Source organism: Crocuta crocuta, unplaced genomic scaffold (genome assembly GCF_008692635.1).
Source record: "Crocuta crocuta isolate KB4526 unplaced genomic scaffold, BGI_CrCroc_1.0 scaffold26, whole genome shotgun sequence".
NCBI lineage: Eukaryota > Metazoa > Chordata > Mammalia > Carnivora > Hyaenidae > Crocuta > Crocuta crocuta.
Genome location: NW_027532249.1, coordinates 14040934 through 14057920, shown reverse-complemented (window position 1 = coordinate 14057920; position 16987 = coordinate 14040934). Strand labels below are relative to the sequence as shown.

The window sequence follows — 16987 nt, the reverse complement described above, 5'->3', positions numbered from 1 at the left end:
ATGAGTAGGGGAGGGGTAGAGAGAGGGAGAGAGTAAATCCCAAGCAGGCTCCACGCAGTCAGTGCAGAACCTGATGTGGACTCAATCTCACAAACCGTGAAATCATGACCTGAGCCAAAATCTAGAGTCAGATGCTTAACTAACTCAGACACCCAGGTGCCTCTGAATGTTCATTTTAGATCTAAGACCTTACATTTTATTTTAGTTCCTAATTACATGTAAGATTTTTAACAGTTCTTTTGTCTTCCACTAGATGGTGATACAAGCTCATATAAAATGGAAAAAAAAATCGTGTCTATTTTCCAGTATCAAAGAAAAAGATCTGCTTATTATTTTAAAAGCACAGCTACTGTAAAGTTTATTGGTATTATGAAAATATCTCTAGAAGTATGTACACCCCTTCCCTCCAAATGCTTTCTTTGTTATAAACACTTTAGGTTAAAAATGAAAGTCTCTGCCATTTACTTCAGAGCAACATTAAAAGAAATAATCATATCATATCACATGATAAATTTCAGGGTTCCCAAAGGTAGTTCCAAAGTATTTAGCAGAAACTGTAAATGGGCCTGGAATTAGAAATATGCCACTGGTAAGCCATAAAGTTGATCCTTTATAAGGCCATTTCTTGGTCACCATCAATTGCTACAAATTATAACAAAAATAGCCAGCTACAGCTATTGGTGGGAGTAGCTACGGGTAAGACATGGAAAGTACAAAAACTTAGAGCCAAGAGAATCTTTATATGAATTCTGACTCATCTACTAACTTGACAGGTGACCCTGAGTGAATTATTTAACCCCTCCAAAGAACATAACTTTCCCTATTATAAAATGCACTTCATCTTAGCCAAAAGGCCGAGAATCAATTCCTCATTATAAAATGAAGATGTTGACAGCTACCTTCCAAGCTTGTCATAAGAATTAAAATATAGTAATAATGCATTCAAATCACTCAGTGTATTACCTGGCACACAGTAGGTGAAAATTAACTTTCAATTCCTTTCCCCTTTCCTTCTAATCCCACTCAGATATATATACCTAGGAATATTTTTTAAATAAAAAGAAAAAAGGAAAAAAAAAACCAAGTACTACATTATAAAATGCTGGACGTTTACATATTCAGGTAAGCAATGAAGGCCTGTACATAATCTAAATAGAAAATGCCTTCCCAGTCACTTCACTAATGGAAGTTAAACTTACAGTTGTAACATGAGTTCCCTGACTGATGACTATCTTCCTTCCACTAGATGGAATAACAGGAAAACTCACCATAGCAGTATATTTTTTCACACAAAACCAGATAACTAAAACAAAACTCCAGTCCCTACCGTTTGTACACACAGACTGCCCCAGCTCAGTGTGTGTGTGTTCTATGTATCGGACATGGAGGTTCTCCTTTCTTCGTAGCCGATTAATGCCAGAAAAGGAAAAGGCTGTTATTGGTGAATCCGGAATAAAATTTTCCTCAGATTCAAGATCTGCTGCTTGATGCTGTTGGTCGGTCCTAGAGGAAAAAAAATGGCAATTGAAAAAAAATCAGTTCAACAAATATTTACTAAAACATCTCTCTATCTAGTATGGAGCTAACAAAAGAACATAGGTATGCAGTTAGGAGAGATGCAGTTCCTTGCATTTAATGTTCCAAATCTAAGTACAAGGATTAGAAAAGTACTCAAATGATCAGAGTACCAAGTGGGGAATATTATTGTGAGAAGTGAAGTACAAAGTCTGGTTGGTGGTACCTTGAGGTAAAATTAAAAGAATCTCAAATGGCAGAGAAAATGAGCAGAGGAAGCACATATCTGAGGAAAGGCATGCAATATGGTGTACTTGGTGTTAGAGAAGGACAAGTTGAAAGTACATGAAAAAGAGCTTTGATTAAATGTGTGCATAATTTAGAAAGTGAGAGCAAAAGTGGTGATAAAGGTTTCACAGCATGGAATGTGACAATCTAGTAGCAAGACTGCAACACTGACTGGAACAGAAAGAAAGGATGCAAGGAATCAGTTAGGCAGTGTCTATAATGGTCCAGGCAAGAGTTTCTGTGGGTTTGAAGCAGAATGTTGAAAATAGCTATGGAAAGGAAGGGACCGATATTAAACACTGTGGCAGTAGAATTAACATAACTTGGCAAATGACAAATAAAGAGTGATGAATAATACTAACACTGGTAATATGATTGTTGGAGGTTTATACTGTTGGGTGATGTTCAAAGTGCTACATGTATCAGTTTAATTACCACAATTGTAGGGCTATTACTATTACTCTCATTTTACAAATGAGAAAATGAATACACAGAAGTTCAGTCATTTACTAAAATAGTAAGTAGCAGAAGCAGGATCTAAATCCTAGCAGCCAGATTCCCAGGACAGTACTGATAAACATTCAATATGTTATCCTAAGTACAGACTCTGAGAGTCATGACTGATTACAAGTAGGATTCAAACTTAGTTTCTACCACTACTTCTATCCAGACTCCCTTAGAGTCTACTCTCAACATATCAGAAAAGTCTTATTAATACTTAGTCATATCATGTCACTCCTAATTAAAACCTGCCATATCTCCCCATTTCACTGGAAACATAAGCAAAGGTCCTTTAAATGATTCACAAGGTCCTACATTAACTGATTGTCCCCCTCCCCCATTACCTGTGATCTCTTTTTATACTATACTCTCACTCCAATCACCCTCACTTCCTCAAGGTTCCTCAACATACCCACTTTAAGTTCTTCACTTTAGCTCTTCTTTCTGCTTGGAATACTTATCCCTAGACACCACTTAGTTAGCGATCTCATTTCCCTCAAGTCTTTGCTGAAGTTTTACTTTCACATCAGTGCCCACCTTAAACATGCTATTTACAACTGTACCCTCCTGGGATGCCTGGGTGCCTCATCTGGTGGAGTATCTGAGTCTTGGTTTCAGGTCAGGAGGTCATGATCTCACAGTTCTTGGGTTTAAGCCCACATTGGGCTCAGTGCAGAGCCTGTTTGGGAATCCTTTCCCTGCCCTCCCCTGCTCATGCTGTCTTTCTCTCTATCTCTCTCTCTCAAAAAAGGGAGTCTTAAAAAAATTGTAACCTCCTTCCTATACCTTAGATACTCCTGTTGCTTGTTATTTTGCTGTTTACTTTATCCACAGTATTTATGGCTTTCAAACATAGTATATAATTGAGTTATCTATTGCTCACCTGCCAGAATGTAAGCTCTAAGAGGATAAAGAACCTTTGGTTCACTGTTAGTTACATCTAGTGAACATGAGTAGGCACTTAGTATGTGCTCAGTAAATATTTGTTGAATGAATGAATATGACAGATTCCCAGATTTCATTAACAAAAATAAATTTGTGTTGATTTAGGCATATGTTTTGGCCCAACTGAATTCAGGACCAATGGTACCTAAAGACTGTGTTTGGACTTAATTGTGGTTATTGAGTAAATGGTTAATTAATTTTTACTCAACTGAGTTTCTCATTACTGACCTTATTAACCAATTCTTACCAGGCATTTAGGCTTTATGCGACAAAATCAGTCTGTCTGTTATACTCATTATCAATTTGTAATACTATTCGCAAAGAAAAGCAATGAAAATTTTATAAGCTATGACCAACAGAGATTTTAAAAAAAGTGTAAGATTAATTATTCCTAATATAGATTTATATCTTAATTTCCTGGGTAATACCAGTTTTACTTGTGGTCTATAATTCTATATTCTATACTGAGGAAAATCTTTAGAGCTAGTATCTCATTTTTAACTCTTATTCTGGAAAAACAGAGTAAGCTAAGATCATATGAGAAAGCCTTATAAATTAATGGTGTGTGAAATCTACCTGACCTTGCTTTTAACTAATCACGTCATAGGCTATCTGCCTATTAGTCATGAAAATTCAACCTGGAACATCAATGAGTCACAAGAAATTGATTTCCTGGCAGAGTCAATCTATAAGTAGTTGGGATCACAAAAGGAAACCAAAACAAAACCCCAAAAAACCTAGATCTAATTAGAGGTGCAAACTAACAAACAAGTGCTGGCTTTATCCTCCTTCATCATAGAAAGGGGGAAAAAAACACCAAACAACTTCCATATATTAACAAAGTCTCTTCTTTAAAGCATTAGATCACACTCTGATTTTCTGAAAAACGCTAAAAATTTCATGCCATAGTTTTAGTTAATTATATACACTGGTCATCTTTCTTCTTTCACTTTTCTAACAGCTCAAGTGTGAATTATTTTTGATTATCTGTTTTATTTGTTGGCCTCCCCTTAAATTCCTGTCACAACAACTTTAGCTGTTCTTTTTTTCTAAAGACCTATAAAGATGCAGGGTCTCCCTCTGTAAAGAGTATACAAAAGTTTTTAACATTCAGCTTTTTTCCTCTAAAGAACTTACAGTGAGTTAAAATATAATTTAAACTTAATTAAACAGTTATAGCCATCAAGTTCACTTAAATATTTTGATTTTTGAAAAAAAGAAAAAGATCCATAAAATACAAACTACTGAGTCCAATACCCTGACCTTTTACAACTAGTATAAGTTTATAATAGGAATTCAAGTAAGACTAATTTTAAAAAGTAGAGCTATTAAACCAGTTGTTCTGAGGACCTGCTTTACTGAATATCTAGTGTTTTCTGGAAGGCATGTGACACTGACTCTTGATACCATCTCACGAAGAATGATAATGAAGAAAATCTATAGTAATACACCTCAGGGCTCTATCCTCCCATAGATTTTATTTAACATTTTATTAATGATTTTGATGCAGGGTACTTAATGGAATATTCACATTTGTAGAAGACATAAAGCTGACAATGAAAGCTAACCTAATAGATGGCAGGAAAAAATCAACATATGAAAGACCCCAAAAGAGTGGAATAATGGGCCAAATCTAACAAAACAAAATAGAGCAGGAGAAATGTGAGATTATAAACCTTAATGAACTGAATCAGAAGGCAGGCTTGCCACCTACACAGGTAGATAAGCTTCTAAAGCTGTTTTAGCACAAAATTATAGAAGGAGTATATAAACTCTGAAGTGAGGTACATCTGGGTTCAAATGCTGGGTCTGACACTTACTAGTCACATTGGGTAAGTCAATTAACCTATCTGAGCCTTAGTTACCTTATCTATAAAATATGGTACGTACTCTCCTGCTTCCTTTTTGTAGGAAGGCTGTGAGAAGGAAGTAATATATGTAAAGACATAATCCAATGCCTAGATAATAGTATTTAATCAATAGAGTTCTCTTACTTATTTATTTTTTAAAGCTTAAAAAAAAAGTTTACGCAATTATATGCCAACAAATTGGGCAATCTGTAAGAAATGGGATAAATTGCTAGAAACATATAATCTACCAAAACTGAAACAGGAAGAAACAGAAAATTTTAACAGACCTATAAACAGCAAAGAAATTGAATCAATTATCAAAAATCTCCCAACAAACAAGAGTCCAGGGCTGGATGGCTTCCCAGGGGAATTCTACCAAACATTTAAAGAAGAGTTAATACCTATTCTTTAGAAGCTATTCCAAAAAAAGAAATGGAAGTTAAAGTTCTAAACTCATTCTATGAGGCTAGCATTACCTTGATGCCAAAACCAAAGATCCCACTTTGGGAAATATACACCAATTTCCCTGATGAACATGGATGCAAAAATTCTCAACCAGATACTAGCAAACCAGATCCAACGATACATTAAAAGAATTATTTGCCACGAACAAGTGGGATTTATTCCTGGGCTGCAGTGCTGGTTCAATACCTGCAAATCAATCAGTGTGCTACATCACATTAATAAAAGAAAGAATAAGCACCACATGATCCTCTCAATAGATGCAGAGAAAGCATTTGACAAAGTATAGCATCCTTTCTTGATAAAAACTCTCAAGAAAGTAGGGGTAGAAGGAACATACCTCAGTATCATAAAAACCATATATGAAAGACCCATAGCTAACATCATTCTCAATGGGGAAAAAGTGAGAGCCTTTCCCTCGGAGATCAGGAACACAACAGGGATGTCCACTCTCACCACTGTTGTTCAACACAGTGTTGGAAGTCCTAGCCTAAGCAATCAGACAACAAATTATTCCAAATTGGCAAGGAAGAAGTCAAACTTTTTCTCTTTGCAAATGACATAATACTCTATGTGGAATACCTGAAAGACTCCACCAAAATACTGCTAGAACGGATACATGAATTCAGCAAAGTCACAGGATATAAAATCAATGACAGAAATTGAATGCATTACTATACACCAATAATGAAGCAGCAGAAAGAGAAATCAAGGAATTGATCCCATTTACAATTGCACCAAAATCCTTAAAATATCTAGGAATAAACCTAACCAAAGAGATAAAAGGTTTGTAAACTCAAAACTATAGAAAGCTTATGAAAGAAATTGAAGATACAAAGAAATGGAAAAATATTCCATGCTCATGGATTGGAAGAATAGATATTGTTAAAATATTGATACGACCCAAAACAATCTATACATTCAATGCAATCCCTATCAAAATAACACCAGCAAGGGTGCCTGGGTGGCTCAGTCAGTTGGGTGTCCAACTTCAGCTCAGGTCGTGACTGCAGGGTATATGAGTTCCAGCTCTTCATTGGACTGCACTGGTGTGGAGCCTGCTTGGGATTCTTGTTCTCTCTCCTTCTCGCTCTGCCCCTTCCCCACTTGTTCTCTCTCTCTCTCTCAAAATAAATAAATTAAAAAAAGAAAGAAAGAGAAAAGTTGAAAAAAAATAACACCAGCATTCTTCACAGAGCTAGAACAAACAATTCTAAAATTTGTATGGAACCAGAGAAGACCCCAAATAGCAAGTAATGTTGAAAAAGAAAACTAGGGGTGCCTGGATGGCTCATTCGGTTGAGCATCCGACTTCAGCTCAGGTCATGGTCTCCGGGTTTGTGGGTTCGAGCCCCATGTCTGTGCTGACAGCTCAGAGCCTGGAGCCTATCTTCAGATTCTGTGTCTCCCTCTTTCTCTGACCCTCCCCTGCTCACTTACGCGGTCTCTTTCTTTCTCAAAAAAAAAAAAAAAAATGTTTTTTTAAAATAAAAAGAATACTAAAGCTGGAGGCATCACAATTCTGGACTTCAAACTGTTTTACCAAGCTGTAATCATCAAGACAGTATGGTGCTGGCACAAAAACAGACACATAGATCAATGCAACAGAATAGAGAAGCCAGAAATGGACCCATAAACGTATAGCCAACTAATCTTCAACAAGCAGGAAAGAATATCCAAAGGAAAAACGACAGTTTAGCAAATGGTGTTGGGAAAACTGGACAGTGACACGCAGAAGAATGAACCTGAACCACTGTCTTACACCAAATACACAAAAAGTAACTCAGAATGGATGAAAGACCTAAATGTAAGACAGGAAACCATCAAAATCCTACAGGAGAAAACAGGCAACAACCTCTTTGACCTAGGTTGCAGCAACTTCTCATTAGACATGTCTCTAGATGGAAGGGAAACAAAACCAAAAGAATGAACTGCTAGGACCTCATCAAGATAGAAAGCTTCTGCACAGTGAAGGAAACAATCAATAAAACTAAAAGGCAACTGATACTATGGGAGAAGATATTTGTAAATGACATATCAGATAAAGGGTTATTATCCAAAATCTACAAAGACCCTATCAAACTGAACACCAAAAAACAATCCAGTGGCAGAAGACATAACACTTTTCCAAATAAGACATTCAGATAGCTAACAGACCCATGAAAAGGTGCTCAACATCGCTCCTCATCAGGGAAATAGAAATCAAAGCCACAATGAGATACCACCTCACACCTGTCAGAATGGCTAAAATTAACAACTCTGGAAACAACAGATGTTGGCAAGGATGTAGAGAAAGGGGAATATTTTTGCATTGCTGGAGGGAATGCAAATGGGTGCAGCCGCTCTGGAAAACAGTATGAAGGTGCCTCAAAAAATTAAAAATAGAACTACTCTATGACTCATCAATTGCACTTACCAGGTATTTATTCAAAGGATATAAAAATGCTGATTCAAAGGGGCATATGTCCCCAATGTTTATAGCTATATTATCAACAACAGCCAAATTATGGAAAGAACCCAAACATCCATCGACTGACAAATTGATAGATGCATACGTGTACACACACACACACACACACACACACACACACACACAGAGGAATATTAGTTAGCCATCAAAAAGAATGAAATCTTGCCATTAGCAACAACGTGGATGTAACTGGAATGTACTAAGCAAAATAAGTCAGTCAGAGAAAGATAAATATCATATGATTTCACTCATTAGTGGAATTTAACACAAAAGATGAACACAGGGGAGGGAAGGAAAAATAAGATAAAAACTGAGAGAGAGGCAAACCATAAGAGACTCTTAAATACAGAGAACAAACTGAGGGTTGCTGGAGTGGTGTTGGGTGGGGGGTGGGCTAAATGGGTAATGGACATTAAGGAGGGCACTGGTGTTGTATGTAAGTGATGAATCACTACATTCTACTCCTGAAACCATTATTACACTATATGTTAACTAACTTGTATTTAAATAAAATTAAAGAATAAAAATAAAATAAAACTAAGTTTATTTATTTGAGAGAGAGTGAACGAGCGCATACATGAATGGAGGAGAAGCAGAGAGAGAGAGAGAGAGAGGATCCCAAGCAGGCCCTGCACTGTCAGCACAGAGCCTAACACAGGGCTTTAACTGACAAACCGTGAGATCATGACCTAAGTTTAACCAAGGGTCAGTTGCTCAACCGAATGAGACACCCAGGTGCCCCAATGGTGCTCTTCTTTTAAAATAAAGTAGTAGGCTAAGGGTGCCTGGGTGGCTCAGTTGGTTAAGGATCCAACTCTTGATTTTGGCTCAGGTCATGATCTCGAGGTTTGTGTGTTTGAGCCTCACATTGGGCTCTGCACGGACAGTGCAGAGTCTGCTTAGGATTCTCTCTCTCTCTCTATCCCTCTATGATCCTCCCTCACTCACGTGTACACACACACTCTCTCTCAAAATCAATCAATAAACTTAAGAAAAAAGTAAGGATTTAAAAAATAAAAATGAAGGAGTAGGCTAAATGCTATAAGGTTCCTTCAACAACCTACTATGAAGCCATGACTCTGAAATTCTGCATTTTTATTTAAAACAACACTTCTACAAGGATAGGGAAGACTTTGACTTTATGGTTCTAGTTGGCAGTAACCCAATAAGGAAGAACCAGGAATATTTTTGTGCACTGACCATATTAATTAAGTAAAAAAGACACAGAAAAACAGAGAGGGCAGTACTGTCCTACTGGTCAGACTATACCTAGAATACTGAATTTTACTAAAACATTAAAAAGAAACAGTACTTTGAAGTTGTGAAGTAATGACGCCTGAGGAATAGTTAATGAACAGAGGATATTTACTCTAAAGAAAAGAGTCAGGAGGGCCCTGACAGTTCTCTTCATGAATGCAAAATAGAAGAGGGGGTAAAAGTTGTTCCAGATGCTTCCAGAAGGCAAAATGAGAATCAGCAAATAACCTGTAAGTAGAGTGATTTCTATACAAACTTAGAAAGAACTTTCTAAAACCTAACTAAAATTAAACAGGCTTGAGAGATTAAGCTTATAGTAGAGGTGTTCAAACAATGGCTATTTGTTAAAGAAGTTATAAAAGGAATTCAATTTAGAAAAGTGTTGAATGAAATGAATTCTATAGTCCTTAAGTGTATAGACTCCTTTGACCTTGATATCCGTTTCCCGAAACAAAACGAACTATGACCTTAACATTTAACATATTTAAATATTTGCTGTCTGTGATTGGTAGAGTTGAATGTGTGCATACACACACACACACACACACACACACTTAACTGTATCACAGTAAATTTTTCCTAATTTCTTACTACAGTGTCACCAAATAGCTGTCTTACCATATAAGACATCTGTAACATCAAAATCAGCTTAGGTGAGTCAGAATTACTGCAGTTAACAAGCAGAGGTATAAGTCACACAGTTTTTCTAAAGTTCAGACATATTTCAGGCACTAATAGCATAATGTTACAGTGGTTTAGGTAGTCAAAGAAAGAAAACACTTGCTATTTTTTTAAACTGCCAAGCAAAATTAAATTTAAGGAGAGCAAGCTACTTTGAAAAGAATTTGGCTAATGAGAACAACTATCTTAAATTTTAGATGAGAACTGAAAAGCATACTAGATAACCCCCTTCACTGTTCTGATTAAACCATGTCCAAAATAAAACATGCATACCTTAGTTCATCTCTATGCTTAATCTTTACTATAATTTCAAACATTAGCTTTTATTTCTTTTCTAAAATGCCAGTGAGCTTCAACAAATTTGTGATTTTCAGAACACCAAAAAAGAAATTCTGAGCGAATAAAAATTTGTATTTCACGAGGTTAATGACATTATCCAGTTTCAATTCACTTTATACACCTTGGTTTTGGAAGCATTCACTTCTTTAATTCTGTGTTAACCTTTATACACTCATTATCTTGTTTATCTTTGATATTCATAAATATCAAGGCTGAGGTATTCAAAATACCATAAGCTATTTCACAAAGCATTAATTAATGTAAGTCAACAATCACTTATCTGAAATCTTTGGAACCAGATGTGATCTGAAATTCAGATTTTTTTTAATCACAAAGGGTAATACAAAGCACATACAGTTTATTACATAATACCTCCAGTGGTGCCTGAGGCATCATCCTGTAGTCAAGCACACTGATATTTTCACAGCAAAGCATAGGAATGTGCATGTGAAGTGGAATAAATAAGGACTATAAATAGCATTCTGTGAAATACAGTGAGGTTAAGTTGAGAATAGGATGAAAAAAAACTTTTGGGTTTTAGAATCATATATAAAAGATTGTGGATGTTCTAGCCTCAACATGCATCATGAGTAAAACTGGAAAGTGTTCACATTTTCATACATACATGTTTAATAATCTCAGTCTTATCCTATAGCCTTCTTTTCTCATCTAACTATTATCTCCCCTCAAAATTCCCTCTGCTACCAATATTTAGTGAACTGATAACATAGGAGGGATATCAAAATCCTATTGGATATCCACTACTTAAAAGTATACTGATAAGAATGTTAATTCCATTTGTGAAATGTGTTTATACATGAGACAATAACTACTCTAAGCAAATTAATATGGTATGCAAATTCCATTAATTTGCATAGTTTACCAAAGTTTTTAGAGATGTCCACTCAAATCCAATAGAATCTTTAAGAGCCCTATACAACCATTAAGACTACACTGAATCCTAACTCTTAAAATATTTCATAAGTTTTATATACATGGTAACTAAGAACTGGCCATGTCTCAGCTCTGTGACAGTCAGACCATACTCAGAAAAAGATTCTTTTTTATGATACTACTGAATAGTAGGAAGAATGGTGAGTGGCCTCTGAGGAGCGCCTGGGTGGCTCAGTCGGTTAAGCATCTGACTTCGACAGCTAGCTCAGAGCCTGGAGCCTGTTTCAGATTCTGTATCTCCCTCTGTCTCTGACCCTCCCCTGTTCATGCTGTCTATCTCTCTCTCTCTCTCAGAAATAAATAAAACATTAAAAAAAAAAGATAGGGGTCTGAGTGGTAGGCTTATTATCTACTAGCTGTGAGACCACGGCAAGTTATTTGACTTTTGTGAACTTCAGTTTCCTTCTCTATAAAGCAGAGATAATGAAATTAACTTGAAGAATCATAGTGAGGATTGGATATAAAAAACATAAAACACAAAGAAGAATAACAAGTACACAGAATAAAAATAAGAGAAATACAAATATTTCAAATAAAGAATTATAAAAATTAAAATGCTTTAAATTAAAATGTTCTGATACTTTCTTTATATATACACTAACCTAAGAGATGCATATATACTCTTCATATATACCCCTAAAACACAAAAACTGATTTTCTTTATATTATTGTAGAAAACTTTACAACTTTTTAAAATGAAATCTGCAACCTTAATGCCTTTACAGTTTGTATAGCTAAGTATAATAAAGGAAGAATAGTTGAGGGAAAATATTCAATTTGCTGCTGCAATTAAGGAAAAATACTTACTCAATTTTCTGCTGTAGCTGTTCAGAAAGCTTTTTATTTTCTTCCTGGAGAGTATTCTTTTCATTCACTTAAACATAATATGAAAAAGAAGCACACATTATAGCTATGTTAACATGTATGTCAGGCTTTTTCTATAGTACCAGTAAATACAGAGAAATTAGGATTTCTAATTCTAAGTCGTAATGTTAGAGTTCACATTATTGTGCAAGACTAATGTTACTAGGTAGTGATTACTACATCTCATATTGTGCCAGTTCCATGTAACTGATTAACTGATAATTTTATTTTATGCTTGTGGGCAAAAAGAAAAAGTACCTCATGTACTGGGGAATAGTTTAATTGTTCATACTAAGGTCAAGAGAGCATTCCATCTGTTAGTCAGTCTTACTAATTTCGAATACTATTTTAGTAAAAGACATTTATCTTGAAATAAATCTGATAATAAAAGACTAACACTGAATAGCAGTGTAATTTTATAGCATAAGCAATTTCTTCCTTAGTTAATTATGGTATCAGTAATTTAAATATATCCATTGAAATAGTATTTGTTTCAATCTACCCTGACTAAATTTTCTTGTCCATACTTACTTAATTTAGAAAGCAGAAATTCAATTTTAGGTTATAATTTCTATTGCAGTCAGCACAAAATTATTTATAAACAGAGTGTGATGTCACTGCTTAAGCATGTACTCCACTAGGAGGAATATCTAAAAGATCACAGTAAATAGAACTAATCTCTACAAAACAAAGTTAATCATATTCCAAAAATTTATTAATAATTTAGTGGTTTACAAAGTTAAACATATTTTCCTTTGTTACTGAGTAAATAAAATTTGTTTGGCTATCTGTAATACATGAGGTTACTGAACTACTTCCTGTGAAGGATCTAAAAAAAAAAAGATACAGTGATCTAAACAAAAGTGCAGTCTAATGAGAGACTAGATATTACATAAGCATGTTCTATGCAACTGAAAGTGAGAAGGGTATTACAGAGGTACAGATAAAGGACTAAAGGAAATTCCAAGGAGGAAAAAGGTTACTTTGGGCTCTTGAGAAGATGAGGAATGGATTCATCATGGAGAGGACAAATGAGCTGGACAGAGTTCTATGCAGAGAATTAAGGAAACAAAGTTATTAGAAAGAAAGATTGGGTATAATAAATGATAGGAAACCTTCAAAGCCAGGTTAAGAATTCTGAACTTCATTTTAATATTTTTTTTTTAAGTTTATTTATTTATTCTGAGAGAGACAGAGGCAGTGTGAGTGGGAGGGGCAGAGAGAGAGGGAGGCAGATAATCCTAAGCAGGCTCCATGCTGCTAGCACAGAATCTGATATGGGGCTTGAACTCACAAAACCATGAGATCATGACCTGAGCTGAAACCAAGAATTGGACGCTTAGCCAACTGGGCCACATAGGCGCTCCTCAACTTCATTTTATTTTATTTTATTTTTATTATTANTCAAGAGTCTCTCATGGTTTGCCTCTCTCCCTTTCCCCCACCATTTCCCCCCTTCTTCTCCCCTGAACTTCATTTTAAAAGATTACCAGGTGTCATTTTTCATACATGGATGATGGGAAGATTGATCTGTTAGTATGTATAGCACATACCAAAGTGAGAAAAAAAGCACTAGTAAGTCAGGTGATCACTGAAATAAGAAATTAGTATCTGGACTATTGTGAAAGGTATAGAAATAGGAAGTGAAGACAGGTAGAAGAGCTTTGACAGAAGCAGAATCAGTAGTTATTTGGCAACTCATCCTGTGTATGACGAAGAAGTCAAAAATGACCCTACATTTCTAATTAAGATGGTTTACCTGACTCTTCAATCCAAATCCCAATGAAATGATAAAACAACTCTAAAAATAAGTCAACTGCAATACTGAAAAGCCAGAATGGGTGGCACTAGCAGATCAGAACTTTGAAAAAATTCACAAATGATTTAAAAATAGATAGTCTCAGATTGACGTAAAATCCAACCAAAGAAAGGGCCTTTAAATAAAAAAAAAGTGAGCTTTTTCAGTAGAACTTCATGTTTATTCCAGTCTAGGCAGCAAAGCCCAGAAGTTGCCGAACAAGCAAATAAATAAATAATAAATTAAAAAATAATAAAAACAAACAGTTGCCCTTAGAGTAAAGCCAGGAGGATAAATTTCTACAAGTTTTAACACTGGAGAGTCTATTGTCTCCTGAGACAAGGAGATCAGGGCAGTGCTCTCAATTAACTTATATAGTAATCACTAGAGAAGGCATTCCCATACCTAGAAGACTATCTATTCGTATACCCTACAGAAAATCTCTCCAGTAAAGTTTCCTTCTTTCCCACACTATGTCATTGGGGTAGGGCTTCTGTAAATCAGACTGCGTTTACTATTAGCAAAGTAGGGATTCTTCCTCCAGCTAAGGAAATGAGACTGCATTTAACAAAATCATCAATTTAGGGACATCTACAATTACAGATAATCAAAAGTTGACAAACACATAAAAAACCAAAACAACGCAAACAAACAAACAAACAAAACACCGTAATTTTTAAAAGAATTAAAAACCAGTCAAGGGATGCCTGGGTGGCTAAGTGGGTTGAGCTTCTGACTTTGGGTCAGATCATGATCTCAGGGTTTGTGAGTTCTAGCCCGCATCAGGCTTGCTGCTGTCAGCATAGAGCCCACTTCAGATCCTGTCACCCACTGTTTCACTCTCTGCCCCTTTCCTGCCCAGGCTCTAAAACAAAACAAAACAAGACAAAACAAGGCAAAATAACAGTACAAAAATTCTGGATAAGTAGTTTTAATAGGAAACAGAAGATCTGATAACATCTTCAGATTTCAAAGGGTGATAGGTTCATTAAAAACAAGAAAGAGGCTGACATGAAAGAAACAAAGGTTATAAAAATTAAAAGCATAATAAGTGGGATGAAAGTAGAATGTGACTGAAGACAGAATTAATATCCATCTAGGTGATTCTCCCAGAATTCAGCACAAGAGAATAAAGTCACAAAGTATAAAGAAAAATTAGGCAGCGTGGGAAGACCACAGCATCTTGCTAATCTGAGTTCCAGGAGAAGAAACAGAGAGAATGGAAAGGAACAAACATTACAAACAAACACACAAAAAAACAGAAAAAAATTTTCTTGGGCTAAGTGAACACTTTAGGGTCGATAAGTGAATTAGATATACTAACAGTAATCTTACTACAAAAACAACTAGATCCTGCACAAAAACGTAATTTTTAGTAGACTGCTGAACTCACAGGAAGAGAAATCCAGGGGACTTCCATGTCACTGCTTTAATCATCAACATAAACAAAACAAAACAATGAGCTAATACACAGACAGTATAGATAAGTAGATGTTGGTACCAGTACTGGTAGGGGGATTGAACCTGAGATTTCCATCCTATATGTCTATTTTACATATAAAAAAGAAACCCCCACTCTCATCAAAAATAAAAGGAAACATCACACACACACACACACCCTATTTGCCACCACTGCAGGTAACTGTTACACAAGATCTTACCCTGAAACTAGCAGTTAAAGGGAAAAAATTAAGATGTATCACGTCTTTCTAGTAGGAACTATATTCCAAGCTAACCAACAGTCCCAATTGATAAGGGTGAAATCTTATTACAGAAAAATTCCAGCTAATAAATGTGGAAAGAATAACAGAAATGAAAATTTAGCATTTTATAATCTCTAATTAACTAATTCAGGCAAGGCTCACCAATGGATGCTAAGACCATTAAAGAAAGACTGAGGGAGAACTGTATTTTTGCAAGATTTCATAGTATCAAACATCTACCACCCTATTCAGGTTATTTGGTGGTATAAGGAGAAAATATAACTCTATAATAAAGAAACATGGCCATCACCTTAACCCAGTGATCAATCTTAGAATCCCTAAGAGCAGAATAACTTGACAATACCGGTCTCCTGATATGATGCAATACGAAGTAGACAGTTTTAGTTATGAAGTATTGCTGTCAAAAATGCTTAATATAGACCTAATCAAGCTTTCAGATCGAATATCTACTTTATAGGAAAGAAAGGAAAAGATAAAATGTTTTAAAAAATCCAAAAGGTGGCAAAATTTTGGAAAATGACCCTACTTCAAGAAGCTAATGTCATGAAAGAAAAAAAAAACAAACAGGAAAGGGAGCTATTCCAGATTAAATGGAATGTATATGAGAGTTCTTTAGTATTCTCCCTATCTCTCTGCAATTTTTAAAACATTTCATTAAAAAAAAGAAGAATGGGAGGGAGGTGCGCCTGGGTGGCTCAGCTGGCTAAGTGTCCGACTTTGGCTCAGGTCATGATCTTGCAGTTTGTGAGTCTGAGCCCCACGCAGGCTCTATGCTGACAGCTTAGAGCCTGGAACCTGACACCTTAGAGCCAGGGGTACCTGGCTGGCTCAGTTGGTAGAGTGTGCAACTCTTGATCTTGGGGTCATGAGTTTGAACACCACATTGAGTCTACTTACAAAAAGGAAAAAAGACAACTAGGCAGACTTGAAAATGAACCAAATAGAATTTTTAGGAATGAAAAATTTGGTTACCAAAATAAAACAACTCAGCACAAGAGAACTACTGGAGTGCTTAGTATAATAAATAAGAGAGCTAAAGAAATTGCTCACAATGTAGCAGAGAGAACCAAAGACGATGAAAAACAGGGAAGGGATATCAAGTGTACAAAGGACAGAATGATGAGGTCTCATCAGAATCCCAGAACAGAGAATGGAGAAGACACAATATTTGAAAAGCTAGAAGCTGACAGTTTTCCTGTATGATTAAAGATGTGATTCCACAGGGACACCTGGCTGGCTTAGCTGGTAGAACATGCAACTCTTGATCTTGGGTCATGAGTTTAAGCTGCACACTGGCTGGTAGAGATTACTTCAAAATAAAATCTAAAAAAAAAAAAAA

The 16987-nt window shown here is 35.7% G+C and overlaps 1 protein-coding gene across 7 annotated transcripts in view; it reads right to left on the bottom strand.

The window, feature by feature from the left end:
• Positions 1–16987, bottom strand: part of RBBP8 (RB binding protein 8, endonuclease) — a 97856-nt gene that overhangs the window by 30201 nt on the left and 50668 nt on the right. For all 7 annotated transcript variants that reach the window (XM_077778144.1, XM_077778138.1, XM_077778142.1 and 4 more), the window contains 2 exons: positions 12070–12136; positions 1328–1503 (listed from right to left, as the gene is read on the bottom strand). In XM_077778144.1, coding sequence (XP_077634270.1) covers positions 1328–1503; positions 12070–12136 — 243 coding nt within the window. The remainder of the gene's footprint in view (positions 1–1327; positions 1504–12069; positions 12137–16987) is intronic.